The sequence below is a fragment of the Hippoglossus stenolepis genome, chromosome 21, assembly GCF_022539355.2.
Source record: "Hippoglossus stenolepis isolate QCI-W04-F060 chromosome 21, HSTE1.2, whole genome shotgun sequence".
In the NCBI taxonomy this organism is placed as follows: domain Eukaryota; kingdom Metazoa; phylum Chordata; class Actinopteri; order Pleuronectiformes; family Pleuronectidae; genus Hippoglossus; species Hippoglossus stenolepis.
Genome location: NC_061503.1, coordinates 10251119 through 10267501, shown reverse-complemented (window position 1 = coordinate 10267501; position 16383 = coordinate 10251119). Strand labels below are relative to the sequence as shown.

General features: G+C 42.2%; 4 protein-coding genes across 4 annotated transcripts; 2 read left to right on the top strand and 2 right to left on the bottom strand.

Moving 5' to 3' along the window:
- Positions 1 to 143: 143 nt before the first annotated feature.
- Positions 144 to 6769, bottom strand: cog7 (component of oligomeric golgi complex 7). Its single transcript, XM_035146410.2, has 17 exons — positions 6265 to 6769; positions 5148 to 5296; positions 4779 to 4895; positions 4210 to 4378; positions 4018 to 4100; positions 3756 to 3878; positions 3467 to 3665; positions 3237 to 3364; positions 2984 to 3138; positions 2755 to 2871; positions 2541 to 2606; positions 2252 to 2438; positions 2037 to 2177; positions 1809 to 1889; positions 1598 to 1712; positions 1122 to 1265; positions 144 to 936 (listed from the first exon to the last, which is right to left on the bottom strand). Exons 1-17 carry the CDS (start codon positions 6428 to 6430, stop codon positions 770 to 772), a joined length of 2307 nt encoding a protein of 768 aa, XP_035002301.1. The 5' UTR covers positions 6431 to 6769; the 3' UTR covers positions 144 to 769.
- A 950-nt stretch (positions 6770 to 7719) lies between these two features.
- Positions 7720 to 8652, top strand: LOC118100833 (myeloid-associated differentiation marker-like protein 2). The gene has a single exon (XM_035146267.1). The coding sequence runs from the start codon at positions 7756 to 7758 to the stop codon at positions 8650 to 8652; it is 897 nt and encodes a 298-aa protein (XP_035002158.1). The 5' UTR covers positions 7720 to 7755.
- A 1454-nt stretch (positions 8653 to 10106) lies between these two features.
- On the top strand, positions 10107 to 10979 carry LOC118100638 (myeloid-associated differentiation marker). The gene has a single exon (XM_035145952.2). The coding sequence runs from the start codon at positions 10107 to 10109 to the stop codon at positions 10977 to 10979; it is 873 nt and encodes a 290-aa protein (XP_035001843.1).
- Positions 10980 to 11102: 123 nt separating this feature from the next.
- LOC118100635 (putative protein MSS51 homolog, mitochondrial) lies at positions 11103 to 15450 on the bottom strand. The gene is made up of 6 exons (XM_035145950.2): positions 15269 to 15450; positions 14784 to 14933; positions 13702 to 13826; positions 12978 to 13541; positions 12730 to 12823; positions 11103 to 11884 (listed from the first exon to the last, which is right to left on the bottom strand). Exons 1-6 carry the CDS (start codon positions 15433 to 15435, stop codon positions 11680 to 11682), a joined length of 1305 nt encoding a protein of 434 aa, XP_035001841.1. The 5' UTR covers positions 15436 to 15450; the 3' UTR covers positions 11103 to 11679.
- Positions 15451 to 16383: the final 933 nt, after the last annotated feature.

The following is a 16383-nucleotide window of genomic DNA, read 5'->3' as shown; positions in this document are numbered from 1 at the left end:
TTGTGCAAAAACAATAAGGTGAATTCCTCTCAGTCTGGAGTCTCACCTGTGTGTTGCTATCTCATATATTTGTGGCAGATGTGACGATTCTCATGGCGTCAGAGTCAAAAAATACATCCCACAGACATTAGACACACTCTGCATTTGACCAACCATGAAAAAGATCAAACATTTATTAAACTAGATCTGTTACATCATCAATTCATTCATATCATTTATCCAGCCCCGGCTATAACAAAAGAGAAAGATCCCCTCCACCTTTACTTTTTAGGTCAACTTCTGAATGTGAAGGTCATTTAACAGAAAACAATGCTGCTCATATCAAAATCATTACCTTAACATAATTTATTATAATCAAATGAATTATCTTAGTATGACAAGTAATGAAAAACAAATATGTGGTTCATATAGATTTCAAATGCTCTCACACATTCCCTGATGAACATTTTGTTACTTACTCAGACGCCTAAGCAACAAATAAATGCAGAAACTAAAGATTTAGAATCAAGACACTTTCTCTTTGACTTGAGTTGAAGGCATTATCCCCAGTGAGAAGTCACTTAGTCACACTTAGTTGAAGATGAATCAGTATTTTATAGAAAACAAGACGAAACCACCAGGATTTTAATCTCTTAACAGGACAAGAAACCTTAAATGCTGCAGCCCCAAACAATCCAGGAACAGGTCAAACATCCACAAGTCCCCCCGGGGCCGCCCTGACACTGCACCTACACGTTACCTACAGAGTCCTTCCCCCTCTCCCTTACTGTTAGTAGTCGATGCACCGCAGGGCGGCGATGGTGGAGGCCACTCGACGAGGCAGCAACTTGGCGGTTTGTCTGTAGATCTCTGGTTTGGCCCTCAGCAGGGTGACGATGTGCTGCAGGGAGCGGGAGGGCTGCAGGCCCAGAGCGTCCATCACGTTGCTCAGATAGTCTGTGGAGCAGGAAGAGGGATCATCAACCCAAATGATTTAACATACATTAACTTACCTAAGAGCCACAGTTTCAATGCAATATTCCCTGTGACGATTAACAATGTGATTATATATCACGGTTTTGTTTAGTTATCAAAAAGCAACGTTTGCTCCATGAGTCCATCCAGCGTTATGGTAACTGTACCGATATCTGTGGCCAGCTGTTTCGTGGAATGGGTGCCGAGTTGCGGGATGAGCAGGATGGCGTCACAGTAAGTCTGCATGGTTGCCCGGGCAATGGAGCCAAGCCAGTAGTCTGCTGTGTTGTCCAGCTCGGGAAGGTCGTCACCTGAAACAGATGGAAGGTGATATTTCAAGGGTTAGGTGATGCCGAGACATTTTTGGATAGTTATTTTTCTTTTACCTCCACCGAGGAAGTTATGTTTTTACCCCGTCTATTGGTTTGTTTGTTTATCGGCAGGATTGCGCAAAAACTTGATTACCACGAAACTTAATGGAAGGACGGGACATAGGTCAAGAAAGAGCCCAATAACATCTTGGTGTAGATATGGACCAAGGGGTGGATCCAGGATTTTTTATCACTTTATGTTACATTGAGCTTTTTGATATTTTCCCTTACTTAACACATTTCACAATGCAAAAGTTGATTCTTTGAATAACCTTGTTCTGGAGGGAACGGCAGCTTCCCAGCGTGTAAAGCCATTTCTAAAGCCGGGTCCTCCTGGGTCACAAACGGCTCCAAGTGCAGAGGCAGAGACATCAGGTACTGTCCTATCTGGTGGGGGAGGAACATAAAATAATATTGTTTTATACGACTTCTATTGATCTATACGTATGATCTAAGATTTTATTTAGTTGAAACCTCACTGACATTTGTTATGTATTCTTGCGGTGACAGGCTGTAAGTGGGCAGGTCCTCTGTGTAGCTCTCTCCGATGCCAGCTTCTTTATTCTGATCACAAACAAGTAGCACAAACCAAAATGCTTGAGGTGAGACTAAAATAGATGCACTCACACAGACAATCGGAAAGCTCGTGCACTCGACTCGATTCTGTCAGCAGTTGAAATCAAATAATCTCGAAACTTGACACTTAATCACCTCCATCTTGGAGACGAGGCAGAGCTGGTGTTTGATCTGCAGGAAGACGGAGTCGAACGCCAGCTGGTTGGCCTGTTGGTTGAGTCTGGTCAGTGCTGTTCTGGGCTTGGCCAACAGGCTGGAGTTACCTGTGCCCTTCTCCTGCGAGACGAGGGGAAGATGTGTATTAAAAAGCAGCGACCGGGAGATCTGATAAGAAGAGACAGACTGCATACCTTTAATGAGAAGAGGACTTCCATCAGGCTGTTATATTCAGCCAGATTGCCCCTCTGAAGGTAGTTGTACTCCTGCCAGGGGTTCTTGGTGGCGCTCTTCCTCTCTGTGGAGCTGACCTCCTGGATGCCTGCCAGACTGCGGGGGCTGTAAGACTCCGACAAGTACTTACCTGCCGAACCCAGGATTCTATAGGAGGAATTCATTAAAAAAATTCATACAATTATTTAAAATCAAAGGTTTTGCTTCGATTAAAGTGTGCACACAAGAGTTTATAAAGGTTTCCATTACTTGTTTGACAGCTGCTGCTCAAACGCTCCACACTGTCGAAGTAACTCCCCACAAGTGGCAATAATCCTGCAAAATACAACAGAAAAACCCTAAAGCATCAGCAACATCTCTAACTAACAAAAGGGCAGTTTTGAAAAGAAATAAGTCTTTTGTATTCTAAATAGAAATTCAAATAACTTGCTATTAAGATCTCAAACATAAATGGAGATCTAACCTGACTGAGTTCTGGAAGGCCGTCCAATCCTCCTGGAAAACCGATGAACTTGGCGTATCCTCCAGTTTACACTTTTTCCTGATTGACTGCAGCGTTGTGGAGAAGTCAGACACATACCTGCAAAAAAGAGCACAACGTTAAAACTGGCAACATACATGTAAATCAATCAAAGTATCACACGTGCTAAAAATGAAAGTATTGTAACAGTTAAAAGGTTAAGAATCCTTACTTGGTAAAAAGGGCTTTGAGAGCTTTGAGGAGGCCACACACGGCCAGGCCGTCCGTCAGTTTGACACAGCGGTCCACAGCAGCACTGGCCAGGCCGAACAACTTGCCGACAGAGTGGGTCAACTCTTCTACACAATCAATTACCTCCCCGTGTTCCTGAAGAGAGGAAAGAATGTGCAGTGTGACAAGATGGAATCAGACAAAAATGACAACTCTATTAACTCGTATGTGTGTATATTTGTGGGGTGAGTTACCAAAGGTACAGCACTGATCTGGATGAGGAGGTGCGCTTCCTCCAGATCTCCATACTGCAGTTGATAGGATTTATATGGGTCGTACAGCGCACAGACCAGCTCATTCACCTTCAGCAGGTTATTCTCACCTGGAGACAAAAGACAAACACAACATAAGGACCAAACTCACCACATATATGATTCATTCAGTTTCTGTGTTTCGGCTTCATCTTTTTTGCAGGTGCACACACCCAGGTGTGGAAGCATGGCGGCCTCCAGGCCGTGCCCAAACGTGGACGTAGTTTGATGGAGTTCCAGCAGGGTGTTGAGACACTGCTCTTGGGCTTCCCGCTCCATGGCCGTGCTCAGGCAAACAGCGATGGATGGCACCATGGCCCCCAGAGTCTGGATCAGCAGCACCGTCACCACCTCATATGGGTTCTTGAACACCTGTAGACAGTCACAGGTAATGTATTTGTTTTGCACTTTCTCTAGCTGATTACTGTCCAGCAATTCACAAACTGTGTTAGTGTTTCTGACCTGGCTGCTCCACTGGAGCTGAGTGTGCCACGTGGAGAGCAAGGTGTCATAGAACTCGGACAGCTGCTGGTTCAGACCGAGCTCGCTCTGAGAGATATCCTGCCAAATACTCACCAACTGGCCCTGGAGGGGCCAAAACAAACATTCATTCACAAATGCGTGCATGCCTCCACCATACAGATGAAAAAGGATGAGACTGTGATTTTGTAATCGCTTACTTAAAATGTTTTATTCACGCGAGGAAGAGGCCTGTCCCACCTACCTTATGACACTTGTAGTAGTAGGCGAGAAGCTGTGGCATTCTGTCGATCTCTCTGAAGACTTTAACAAACAGCTTGGCCTGGTCTGCAGAGAGAAAACAGGAGAATAAGTTGTGTACACAGACAGTGACCTTCAGGGAACAGAGATACAGATTAGGAACAAACAGACAAAAGCACTTCTCGCAGGTTTTTACCTATAGACATGGAGTTAAAAGTCGCTACTATTTGTGGGCTGGCCAGAGCCTCCAGCCTGTTCTTCAGCGCCTCCAGGTGGACGCACTTTTCAGAGAAGTCTGGCGTGTCCACCAGCATGGCCAGGCTGTTCTGCATGCTGGTCAGTTTGGAGGAGATCACTGCAAAGTCCTGGAAGAAGAAAAAAAAGCCCCTTCGCTGTTAATGTCCACAATATAAAGTCCTGATGTTTTACTTTCAATTATTTCATAATAATATATAATAAAATATGGTGATGAATCTTTCTGAGCTAAATAGAATTACTTCACATGAACTGCCTGAGATACGGCTTGAATCCAAGAGGGGCCAATTTACAGGGTTGAGTTGTGTTTACACTTTAGAGAGTTTGGACTCCTCCTTTTCTCAGTAAAATGAATTTGTATATGTGCACAGTTTTAAGAATATAAAAAGGAATTCAACCCATGATTTCTATCGACAAGGACAGGGGTAAGTAGCTCCAAATACCAAAGGTATAATAACCTCCACACAAACATAACAAGCAAAGTCCTGTGGAGGTTTTGTCCATTTATACCTGTGTTTTGAAGGTCTCCTCGATGTCTGCACTCAGTGTGCTCCATTTGTCTGCCTCCTGCAGAGCCTCAGCTGCCAGCTGCATGCGGCTCTTCACCTGATCTATCTCCACCAGAACCTGATGAATAGGATCCACAAAAATACAGGTCAGCCTAAAAATATCACATCACACTGCGCATTTTAAACCGCTGTCAGGTTTAGAATATTACGCTGCTTATTATCACAGAAATTCAGAGAAGGTCACTTTGATAATCTAAAAGTGAACGTTCTTATGGATCTTGATTTTACCTGCAATATTTTACTTGCGAACTGTGACTATACTTCAAGAATGCAAATGCTAAATATAATAGTAAATGAAAAGGTCAAACACCTGCATCGACTGCACAGTGTCCTGCTCGAACTTCTTGATGTCCTCTTTGACCAGGACCATTTGCTCCTTGAGGAAAGAAGCCTCCTGTTTCACAGCCTCCACATCCCGCAGCACTCTGGGCATATTCTGGAGGGCCTGATGACTGCTCTCTGCAAACAGACATGCAGCAGTCGTTGAGTTATTGAAGGACATGAAAAGAAAAGTTTAACTTTCAGAACATAATGTCAGAGCTGGTGCCACGAAGACAAAACTGGAAAAAAAAAAGAATCTTTGGTACTGGTTTTAACAAAAAGAAACTCTAACTAACCTCACTACTGCGACTTCTGTAGACTGAATTATCGGGTGTGTTTTAATTTACTATACAAGACATAAGAGAGTTGTCTACCTTAAATGCTATTCACACATTTAACACTTATTTCCCATTTTATTAAGTACATCCAACTTAAACTAACTCCTACAGACTTGAGTGATTTCTCTGGTGCTTACAATGATGGTGCAAAGACATAAGAATTGGAGAAATCATGGTGCATCAGTTGCCTTGTGTAACAACCAAAATCCACACAGAAACCTTTACAAGAGTAAGACTTGGAACTTAGGATCATTATAATTTAAGGTTGTTAAGACTGAACTAATTCACTTCAAATGTACCTAATAAACTGGATTCATATAAACAATGTTGCCCTTAGACGAGCCCTGCTTCCATCTTAACTTCCAGCTGAGAAATCTGAATGTCTCTCTGTTCATCTTGTCCATGTAGAGATACCAGTTTTTCGAATTATACAAATTGTTCTGTTCCGTTTTATGTCTTATGTGTTGTACTTCCTTGTTTGTCCCTTCCTTTGGGGACAAATAAAGTTGGAAGTTAAAGTTGATTGTGCAGATATTTAACCCTGTAGATAGACTGTAGTTCACTGTTGTATAGACTATATAGACCAATGGCGAAATGCACAATTCAAAACATAAACAATGACACACCCTCAGATTGTGGTGCTGTTGTGTTGTATTCGTAGATCAAGTGTTTAATCATCCTGCCTATAAACTGAATGAAGTAAACCCCAGGTATTGTCTAAGCAGAGCGGCAGACATCGAGAGGCAGCAGGGATAATGGAGGACTGACCCTCGATGGCGTTGTTGACCTCCTGGATGAACAGTTGCAGCTTCATGACCAGTGTGGCTGCGTGTGTGTCCGCTTTCCCCGGCGCGTCCTTCTGCACCACCGTGAAGGCTCCGTTCACCCAGTCCTTCACATCGAAGTCCTCGTCCAGGAACTTGGAGAAATCCATCACGGCCCCTTCAGCCCTCCACCAGGGCAGAGAGACACCGTCAGTCAACTCTTCTTCCCCTGCTGCTGCTGCAGTGTGTGTGTCATCGACCCATGGCTAACGTTAGCCGCTAGCTAGTTCTTCCCAAACAACGGCTTCGACACGAATATAAAGTAAATGGCCCAAGAAAAAGAAATGATCATCACAACCAGATAAAGTTCCAACAGTGCGACGGCCTCCTCCAGAGTTATTTTGAAGTGTCCCCGGGTTTTACTGGGAGAAAACCACAGACATCTTTCTGTGTAGGAGAAGATTTGCGCTACTGACACTTGACAACAACTTCCTGTTTGTGCGCTCTATTTACCCTCCGCAGAAACAAGGACCAGCAGCAACAAAGTGACCTGCCAAATTAAATATGAAATATATATAATTAAGAGCTTTTCGACCACAACATTAAACAATGCGTGTGTTTGTCAATGCAGCTGTGACAGAGGGAGACACACAAATACACAAACGTGTCTATGGGCACACATATCGGAGGGTTTGAAGATGTGTCACAAATAAATGTATCCGTTTGGAATCGTGTATCCCTAGTTTTCTTGCAATTTGCTTCGCATTTATTCCTTAATTCCTTAATAGCGAGAGAATGAGACATATTATACAGGGGAAATATACAAAGAAGAAGAAAAACAAACACGGCCAGGGTTTTGTCACATTACATAAAAATGTTCAAAGTAACACATATGGGTTTTATAGCCTTTTTGTTAACAGATTTAAAGCTAATAACGAAACGCTTTGTGTTACTACATTCACTTTTATGGGTTAAAGAAAACCAAAAGTTGAATTCCTTCCTTTCTTCTTTCCTTCAGTAAACATTTGCCCATCAAATAATTTGAATTACTACTGAGGATAAATATAATACTAATGAAATAATAAAAAATTATAAGTTTACATAATAACAATAACGATGCTTCTACTACAAATAAAAGTATAATATAAAATAATACAATATAATATAATAATAAAGTTGTAAACTATCTTTGTGTATTGTGTGACTAATAGTCAGGTTGATTACCTGTCTGTAACTATGTCCCTATTTAAATAACTGATGCCACAAGCACAATAAAACACTTCAGTTATTTCATATCAGGTGCAGCAGATATTTATCTCTACACACAGACTCTTTCACGACTGTTATGCAAACCAGTAAGGCCATAACTCTACGATAATAACGTGGAAGGAAAGTGGGAGGCAGTGAAACAAGTGAAAACTCTCATCAAACACCCTCATCCAGTTTCTTGCAGCTACCTGGGACATCACAAGCATATTTCAGCTCGCCCAGAGAGATGGGGATAATTGATCATATCAAGGACACAATGTCCAAAGCGGTGTTTTCTCCTTCTACTCTGCTATCTGGACGCGGCGGGCTGCACATGGCTCAGATCACCCTGTCTCTGGTCACCTTTGTCCTGGCTGCCTTCAGAGGAGGGAGCAGCCATACCTACTGGAACTACGCCATGTTCACCTGGGCCTTCTGCCCCATCATGACCCTCATCATCACCATCATCGAAATGTTTAAACTCGATATCCCACTCAACATGTTTTGTATGGACTGGCCTGACTTCGCCACGGGCATGGCCATGTCCTCCACGCTCATGACCGTCTCCGTCGCCATCACCTACGCCAACTTCTACGCCTGCCTGAAATGCCTGTACGGCTGGATAGTGAGTGTGTCTGCTTCTTTGTGCGGTTTTGTTTACGCCCTTGAAGTGTTGAAGGACAAAATCCTGGACAAGAAGAAGGGGACCTACCTCGCCGCTCTGCCTGGATTCTTCAAGGTCATGGAGGCCTTTGTGAGCTGTGTAATATTCATATCACTGACGGGCTACAGAGACAAGCCGGCTCTGATCGTCTGCGTTATAGCGTACATCATTCCCTTCCCCATCCTCCCAGTCATCATAGCCACCAACATCCTGAAGAAACTGAAGAAGTGTTTGCCTTTTAACTTGGACAGGTTTGTGTTTATATTCCTGGTGATCTCCGTTGTGCTGTACATCTTCGCTGCTATAGTGTGGCCTATTTTTATGTTCAGAAACAACCCTCGTCCCAGCGAGTGTCCGCCCAGCTTCTGCGTCTGGGCCATTCAGTTCATGGTTGCATTCATGACCTATGTGAATCTCACACTTTTCACAGTGGACCTCATTTTTACCTTGCTTGGAATCTGTGGCTTCAAACGTACATAAATATTGTGCTGGCTTTTGTAATCATTTTTTTGAAAACCTAAACAAATTTGAGGACTGACATGATGTGGTCAATGCAGGAAATGATACTTATTCAGATGGACAATCAAACACAAATGTGACAGAAAATGAAGCATTTCTGAGTAATAAGGTTTTAAGTTGCCATCTTTTAAACAGAAACTTCCATTTGAATGATTTATTTTCTGTATCAAATATTTAATATGATTTAAGTCTTGTTTTTTCAGTTAATGTACAGCGTGATGTTTAATGAAACGTAAAATCGGCTCCTTGTGTAATTTTCCATTTTTTACTCCATAATGCATTGGTGTGTATTTAGAGTATAAATTAAATTGAATCTGTTTATTACCAATGAATATCATGTAAAAGTTTTTTCTGTTTATAGTACATTCCACATATGCATATGTATAGAATATATGTCAGAAATTCACAAAATAATATAATATTTAATAGTCTTTAAATAAAGAAAAGAAAAGCCGTGGACACTACATTCTTCCCTTTATTTCATCATTTGGAAAGTTGTAATTGGAGATGTGATAAGAGTTGACATTTGACTATTTCTACAAAGTTTTATGTCTTGCCCAACAGAGACAGCATATTCAAATCTCACCACTCTGACAGTTGAACACCAGGCAACCGAGATAGTGAGTGTGTGCACTCTGCAGCACTCAGCTCCTTCAGGCCTCCTCTGGTTCCTCAAACTCCACCGTCTCCACATACCCTGGAAACAGAAGTAGTGGGAGTTGCAGTTGATAGGAGACTTGTTGGGACTCGAACCCACAACCTCTGGTTTCAGAACTGTAGCTGTACAACAATCAAGTTTCAGGGCATTGAACAATCCATTTCTGATCACACTCAAAACACTGGATCTTAAAGGTAATTTACATTTTGTAAAGGCTTCATGTATTATTTGGAAAGATTCACCCACACACACTCGAGTGAATTAACACATAATCGCTTTTAACTGTTTGAAAATGAGATTACACGGAATGAACACACCTGAGGCCAGAATACAGTGATTCCTGTACAGTGGGAATGAAGACGATTTAAAGTGCGGTTTCATATTTGTGTCCTGATTTATTCAATAAGAGCTGAAAATGTTTAAAATGATGGGAAAAAAATAGAAACTGTGGTTTATACATTTTCTAATTTTAAGCACATATCCTACAAAATGATGATATTGGTTTTAAGATCATTATAAATACTAAATAAGTATCTTGAAAATAGTTGAAAAGCTGTTTTTTTCCACAGAAAACCCACTCACACAGTCTACGGAATAATTCCTCCATCAAGAAATTTGAATACAGGGAAACGCCTGTCCTATAACACAAGGTCCCCTGTCAGTGTAAGAACAGAGCAGCAGTGGAAACAGGTAGAAACAGGATCAGGTCACCTTGAGTGCAGGTGTTGGAGCATCAGGAGGAACCAAACCAAACATCATGTGTGGCCCATTTAAAAGCTGCCAGGCCATTTTACGCCTCTTGGAAATCATCTTCAGCGCTTTGTCCCTCATCATCATCATGATCAGGGGCGGGATGGTGAGTCCACGGGGCGTGTGGTGCGAGTTCGTCTGGGTGTTCTGCATCATCGTGCCCCTGGTGCTGATGGTGATGGAGGCCATGTCGTGGCACAAACTCCTGGCCGCCTTCCTCCCCGACTGGGCCGACCTGAGCTGCGGGCTGACCCTGCTGTGTGCCGCCATGACCATCTCGGCCACAATCATCTCGGCCACAATCATCTCGGCCACAATCATCTTCGCAGCTGTGTTCGCCTGCCTCTCCTGCGTCCTCAACATCCTGTGTGTCATCTTCTCCCTGGTCGCCACAGCTGTCTTCCTGGTCGACGCTGTAAAGCAGAAGATCACGTGTCGGAGCTGCTACCTCTCCGGCCTCAGAGGCCTCCTCCGCATGTCAGAGGCCTTCCTGGCTTGTATCATTCTCACCGCCGCCGCCGACTACTTTGTGAATCAGCATTGGTCCGTTCCTCCTTTTGGGATGATAGGCAGCATCATCGTGTTTGCCGTTTGCCTCCTGGTCACCGTGGTCATCATCCTCCTCCACCTGCTCAAGCTCCTGCGGTGCCTCCTCTCATTCGGCCTCGGCTTGATGGAGTTTGTGTTCAACATCGTGACGGTGCTGTCGTACCTGCTCGCCATCACTCTCTGGATTGTCTTTGGTTACAAACACTACAATTACAGCCCTTACATCTGTGAGCGCTGCTCCTACGCAGACTTCATCACCGTCATCGTCGGAGCCCTCGTCAACCTGGTGCTTTACCTGGTCGACCTGGTTTTATCCTTCAAATCCCTCTAGAAGTACGAACATGAAAATTTATTTGCTCGTATTAGATTGTTTTATTTCCTCAGGCTACTTAGCTGTGCATAGTGTGTTATGTATTAATCGATGCAATCTATCAATTGATTTATAGCCCAAAGCTGAGTGAAACATTAGCTTTATTTAATTTTCTTTAATTAATAACATAAAGTCTTGCATTGTATTCAAGTCAGGAGTGGACAATATTTTATAATATGTCTTATTGTTGATTGAAACTAAATCATATAATTCATTCTGAAGAGTTATGAATAAATAAATGTAGCCTCGTGAATAAAATGTGCCTTTTTAAAGTAAAGAAGGGAAAAGTGGTGGTTTAACCAGAATGAACAACAGAGTCCTTTCAGCACTAACTAGTTAGAAAACGTCTCTGTGGATATCATCATAAATTAAGCTATTTCTACAATATTGTATTGCCTCTGCAAACAGGACAATAGTTCACAGAGGGCATATTCAAATCTCACCACTTTGGCAGTTGCATGACATTAAACTGAGATAGTGAATGTAAATGTCAGAGCCAACTTAAAATGTACACATTTTTTAACAATAATACATACGTGCTATATAACACTACTTCTAAATCGTGATTAGAATTTAATAAAATATAGTCAAATAGAATTTGTTCAGTTTCCACATGTGAAAGGCGTCAGTGTGTCGGTGCACACTGCAGCACTCAGCTCCTTCAGGCCTCCTCCGGCTCCTCAAACTCTGCCGTCTCCAGCAGACCCTGGAAACAGAAGTAGTGGGAGTTGCAGTAGACGGGGGGCTTGCCCGGACTCGAGCCCACCCCCTCTGGTTTCAGCGAGGAGAACGGGTTGGCGCCGCTCCCCCTCATGTCCATCTCCAGCTCCAGCAGGATCTGCAGCGAGTAGGTCATCTCCGTCTCGCTGCGGACGGAGGACAGGGAGCAGGGGTATGGTTTGTAATGGATTTGTTCACTTTTCATAATAATAGATTGATAGAGACTGAGCCTGGATTACAGGGGCAGTATTCATCAGATATGGATTATAATATGTATCAATGTCTGTATTCATGGTTAAATCAATTCAAGGATCTGCAGGTTGAGAAGGAAAGGTTATTAAATCATCCAATGATTGATTTTTAAGAGCATATTTAATCACAGTTGTATGATGTGAACATTTGAGCTACTTCAAATTACTTTAACAAACTAAAAGTACCACCCTGTGGTTGTATGCCTCCTCCATTCAGTGCAGTTTCAGTCTACACACACTTTATTCAAGACTCATGTGAGGTCACTGTGACCTTTCACCATCTTTCCGTCCAGGTGACAACTGCTCAAAATTTGGAGAATCTCCCTAAAGGCCTAAAGGCAGACTTGATAAATCATGTTCAAGAGGCCAAAAGCATGTTTTGTGCAGTCACTGTGACCTTAACCTTTGACCTTTGACCACCAAAATTGAAGAAATTTCCTCAAAGCATTCTTGAGATATCGAGTTCACAAGAATGGGACGGACATATAACCCAGGCATAAAAATAAGCACTAATATAAATCTGTCAAATATCATAATATTCTTCAGTACTGTACCACATATGTAACATGAAATCGACTACATGTTTTCTGTTTTTATTTCTTTCTAATTCAGTTACAAGGAGATAAAGTGTGTGTGTGTGTGTGTGTGTGTGTGTGTGTGTGTGTGTGTGTGTGTGTGTGTGTGTGTGCGTGTGTGCGTGTGTGTGACTAGTGGGACTAGTACTCGTGTGTAACACTCACTTGAGAGCAGTGAAAACAGAAGGAATCTCATAATCCCTGAGGAGCAGAAGAGTTGGAAGCCAACCCTGGTCCAGACCCTGACTGGCATCAAACCCTATAAACACCAAAAATAAAAATTAATCAGTACGGATATAAATTTTGTCTAAGAGTCAATTAACAGCTATTTTGTCCTCAGTAAATCAGGTTGGAATCTTTGTATTTCCTGGTAAATCACTGATATTTTTGGGTAAATGGAAAGACGTCCTCACCAGGATGAAAACCAACCACCAGGTCCGGCTTTGCTGCTTCCTGTTTCTCCACCAGCTCCTCCCAGAACTCGTGGTACAGCCCCTTATAGGCGCTGATGAAGACCGCCTTCTTGGGGCCGAACCCCCTGAGAGGAGGCCTCATGATGGGGCCGTCCACCACCTCTGGTCCCACCATGACGATCTCGATCCCCTGGTGCCCGGGGAACATGTTGTTTAGCTCATCATAGTCTGTCAGTCTGGCAGCCAGGGTCTCACTGTGGCCTGCTCCCACCAGGTGAATGGTGAGAGGTTTGGAAAAAGGCTTCAGGCCAAACAGCCTCATCCCCCAGGCGATGGTCAGCGGCCGGGAGAAGAACTCGCTGCAGACCCGCCACAGTGACTGCTCGAGGTCTGGGACATCAGGCCGAGGTCTGCACGTGTTGATCCACAGCTCTGACATGATGGCTCCGTTTATAATGGGATCGAGGCGAGAGGTGAGATCTCCCTGCATCGCCAGCCAGTCGTCCCAACCTTTAACCTCTGACAGCGGCTTCGACCACTGCTCTGTGGGGAATGGAAGCTCTCCTGGTGAAGGAAAAATGAATACATTAAATTAGTTTTGTAGATTAATGGAAGTAGAGATGGATCATGAGTTTAACTATTTTTGCTGATTCCCTCATTCCTCTTCTGGATAAATTCACCTGACTCCTCTCACTGTCTTTTAGGTGTGTGAGGATGTTTTTACCTTTGAACACGAGCCACTCCACCACTCTGTCGATGGCAGCGAGACGCAGCAGCGAGCAGAGCTTCTTGTGTTTGTGCCAGTCCTCCTTCTGACAGTCTCTGCAGCAGTAGTAAACATTTAGACATCTGTGCAGAGAGAGAGGACAGAAAGTAAAACACTTCTTTTCTCTGACATTTCTAACCTGGATCAAGATTCATGATTTTATTAAGATCGAGCAGCTGCTGCTCTTCTTCCTGCGGATCAGATAAAATATCAAAAACACACATACGTGACATCAGTCAGGACACCACAGGTAAAACAACTATGAACAAGAAAATAATTACTCATAAAATACTTTCTGGAAAGCTTACTTTATCAATGTACTTTACTACACTATACTACACTACACTATACAATACTATATTATACTATACTATACTATACTATACTATATACTGTCTGTACTGTACTGTACTGTACCATACTGTACTACACTACACTACTTTAATATACTATACTACAATACAATACACTATACACTGTGCTATACTATAGTACACTACACCACAATATATATACTGGACTATACTATACTGTATTACAATACACTTTATTACACTATATGATACCACACTACACTATATTGCACTATAGTAGACTATGCTTTACTGTGCTACACTACACTACTCTACATTACACTATACTGTATTATACTATATTCTATACTACACTACACTACACTATACAAATTAATACAGATATAGAAAATGAATGCATGAATAAGAACTTTCCTGCACATTTGGCAACTTTTTTTTTTTTTACTTCTTGGGAACCAATTAGATTTTAGTAAGGATCCAGTATTTATGTACTCTTATTCATCATATTTAAAAATGTTTTGAAATAACACACCCTATTGCTATACTCTCATTCATTAACCTTCTACATGTCGCTATCTTTCATATAACTATATTTCCATTTACAATGACATATGTATACACATTAAGTATATATACAAATATATATAGGCATACACGCATTCAGGATAGCAAAATAACTTGGAGGCATTGTTTCACTTGACGAAATCTCTTCTTATCTCTCTTTACCTCACACAGCGCTTCAGGTTCTGTGTGTTTGAGAGTTGGTTTGGCCTCTTCTCACAATGTGCACACACTTTAAAGGATTCCTCCATCTTCTCAAACATCTCCTTCTGAGAGTGGAAGGCTATGGGTTCACCCCCAGTGTCCGGAGCGGCTCTGAGGACAGAAATCTCTTCTATTATTAGACCGGGACATACAGCATGTGGAGCATAGAGGCTTTGCATAGATTCACATGTGAACAATGTGGCAGGGGAGAAGCAGCGAGGAACAGCGGGAAGCAAAAGTAATGAAACAGGTCGTGGTGGCGGGCCAGTGTCACAAAATGCCATTCAAATGTCACGTTGTCTCTCGTCTGTTCACACTGTGCGTGGCTTCACACAACCATGATATTAATGGGGTCGTGAGGTGGTGAAGGCAAATTTAGACGTGCTCTCTCGAATAAAAGCGACAGGTAAAGGATGTGGCAGCGAAGAGGGTTAAAAGCTACTTACCCCTGAGTTTCTGTCATTTTGTGGGACTCACACTGGCTCCTGTGTTTCCTCCTCTGCTGCTCCTCGGGTTTGTTATCTGAGCAGCCTGTCGGGGGGGCTGCTGCTGCTGCTGCCAGATTCAACACCTGTGCTTTCCCTTCCAGAAAGACCTGACAACTCCAGACCATTCCTGACTTTCCAAGAAGGTGACCACAAATGATCCTTTACATAAAACACATTCATATCTACACACACATACAGGTTTTTATGGAAAGAGAACAACATAAACCCATTATTTTATTATTATATTAATGCAGGGCACAATTCAACAATTCATTTCTTTTGATTAGTTTGGGTTAATTTAATTAGTGTTTTTTGTCAAATCACCAGGACATAGTCTGTTTCCACTTCTCCTGAGCCTCACTACTACAACACAACCTGCAGTACACTGTCAGTGTTTTTAACACTTTTCTCCACTAGAGGTCCCTGTTCCAAAAGAGATCTGCAGGACTATTCTTCTTTTTGTGAATCGAAACAAGAAACACATGCCATTATTTTCTCAATGGTTATGTTTAACACAGTGTGGTGTGGATCTCATAATTGAGCATTGTTATAATAATATTTGAATCCAATGAGATTTCTGGGAAGAATTTGCTTTATTATTCAACTATTAGTAAATTATAGGACAATTAAGTAAATCAACAACTGTATTGACACAAAAAGCTTGGGTGAAAACTTTCACCCGAAGATTTTCAGAGCGTATTCTCCAAGATTATCATTTTATGCTTTTGAAATAGCATTTTCATGGCAGCTTACCTTTGCAAACAACTACTGCAACTACTTGTCATCTCTTGCATTTGGTCACTTGTTCTTTGCTCTATGTGCAATTCCCTTGACATGCTGCTGTTACACAATAATCTCCCAATTTGGGATCAATAAAGTACATCGATCTATCTACCTATGTATTGTAATGCAATACTATCCCATCCAAAAGCCTGTGGAATCGCTGATCACTTATCTAATCACGAATATTTAATCCTGTGTTTTATTTGATAATAATATGATATATAATTCACTCTGATTAAAACTGAAAAAATCTGTTAACCAGCTGCTGCTTGACCTTTTGTCCTTTTTTA

What these genes read in the sequence shown, in the direction of transcription:
- cog7 (XM_035146410.2), bottom strand. Translation starts at nt 6,430, where the DNA reads ATGGATTTCTCCAAGTTCCTGGACGAGGACTTCGATGTGAAGGACTGG. An exon ending in GGTCAACAACGCCATCGAGG is followed by an intron (nt 5,297 to 6,264) that starts GTCAGTCCTCCA and finishes GTCTGTTTGCAG; the next exon opens with AGAGCAGTCATCAGGCCCTC. An exon ending in TTTTAACTCCATGTCTATAG is followed by an intron (nt 4,101 to 4,209) that starts GTAAAAACCTGC and finishes TTCTCTCTGCAG; the next exon opens with ACCAGGCCAAGCTGTTTGTT.
- LOC118100638 (XM_035145952.2), top strand. Translation starts at nt 10,107, where the DNA reads ATGTGTGGCCCATTTAAAAGCTGCCAGGCCATTTTACGCCTCTTGGAA.
- LOC118100833 (XM_035146267.1), top strand. Translation starts at nt 7,756, where the DNA reads ATGGGGATAATTGATCATATCAAGGACACAATGTCCAAAGCGGTGTTT.
- LOC118100635 (XM_035145950.2), bottom strand. Translation starts at nt 15,435, where the DNA reads ATGGTCTGGAGTTGTCAGGTCTTTCTGGAAGGGAAAGCACAGGTGTTG. An exon ending in GGAGTGGCTCGTGTTCAAAG is followed by an intron (nt 13,542 to 13,701) that starts GTAAAAACATCC and finishes TTCCTTCACCAG; the next exon opens with GAGAGCTTCCATTCCCCACA. An exon ending in GGTGGTTGGTTTTCATCCTG is followed by an intron (nt 12,824 to 12,977) that starts GTGAGGACGTCT and finishes TGGTGTTTATAG; the next exon opens with GGTTTGATGCCAGTCAGGGT.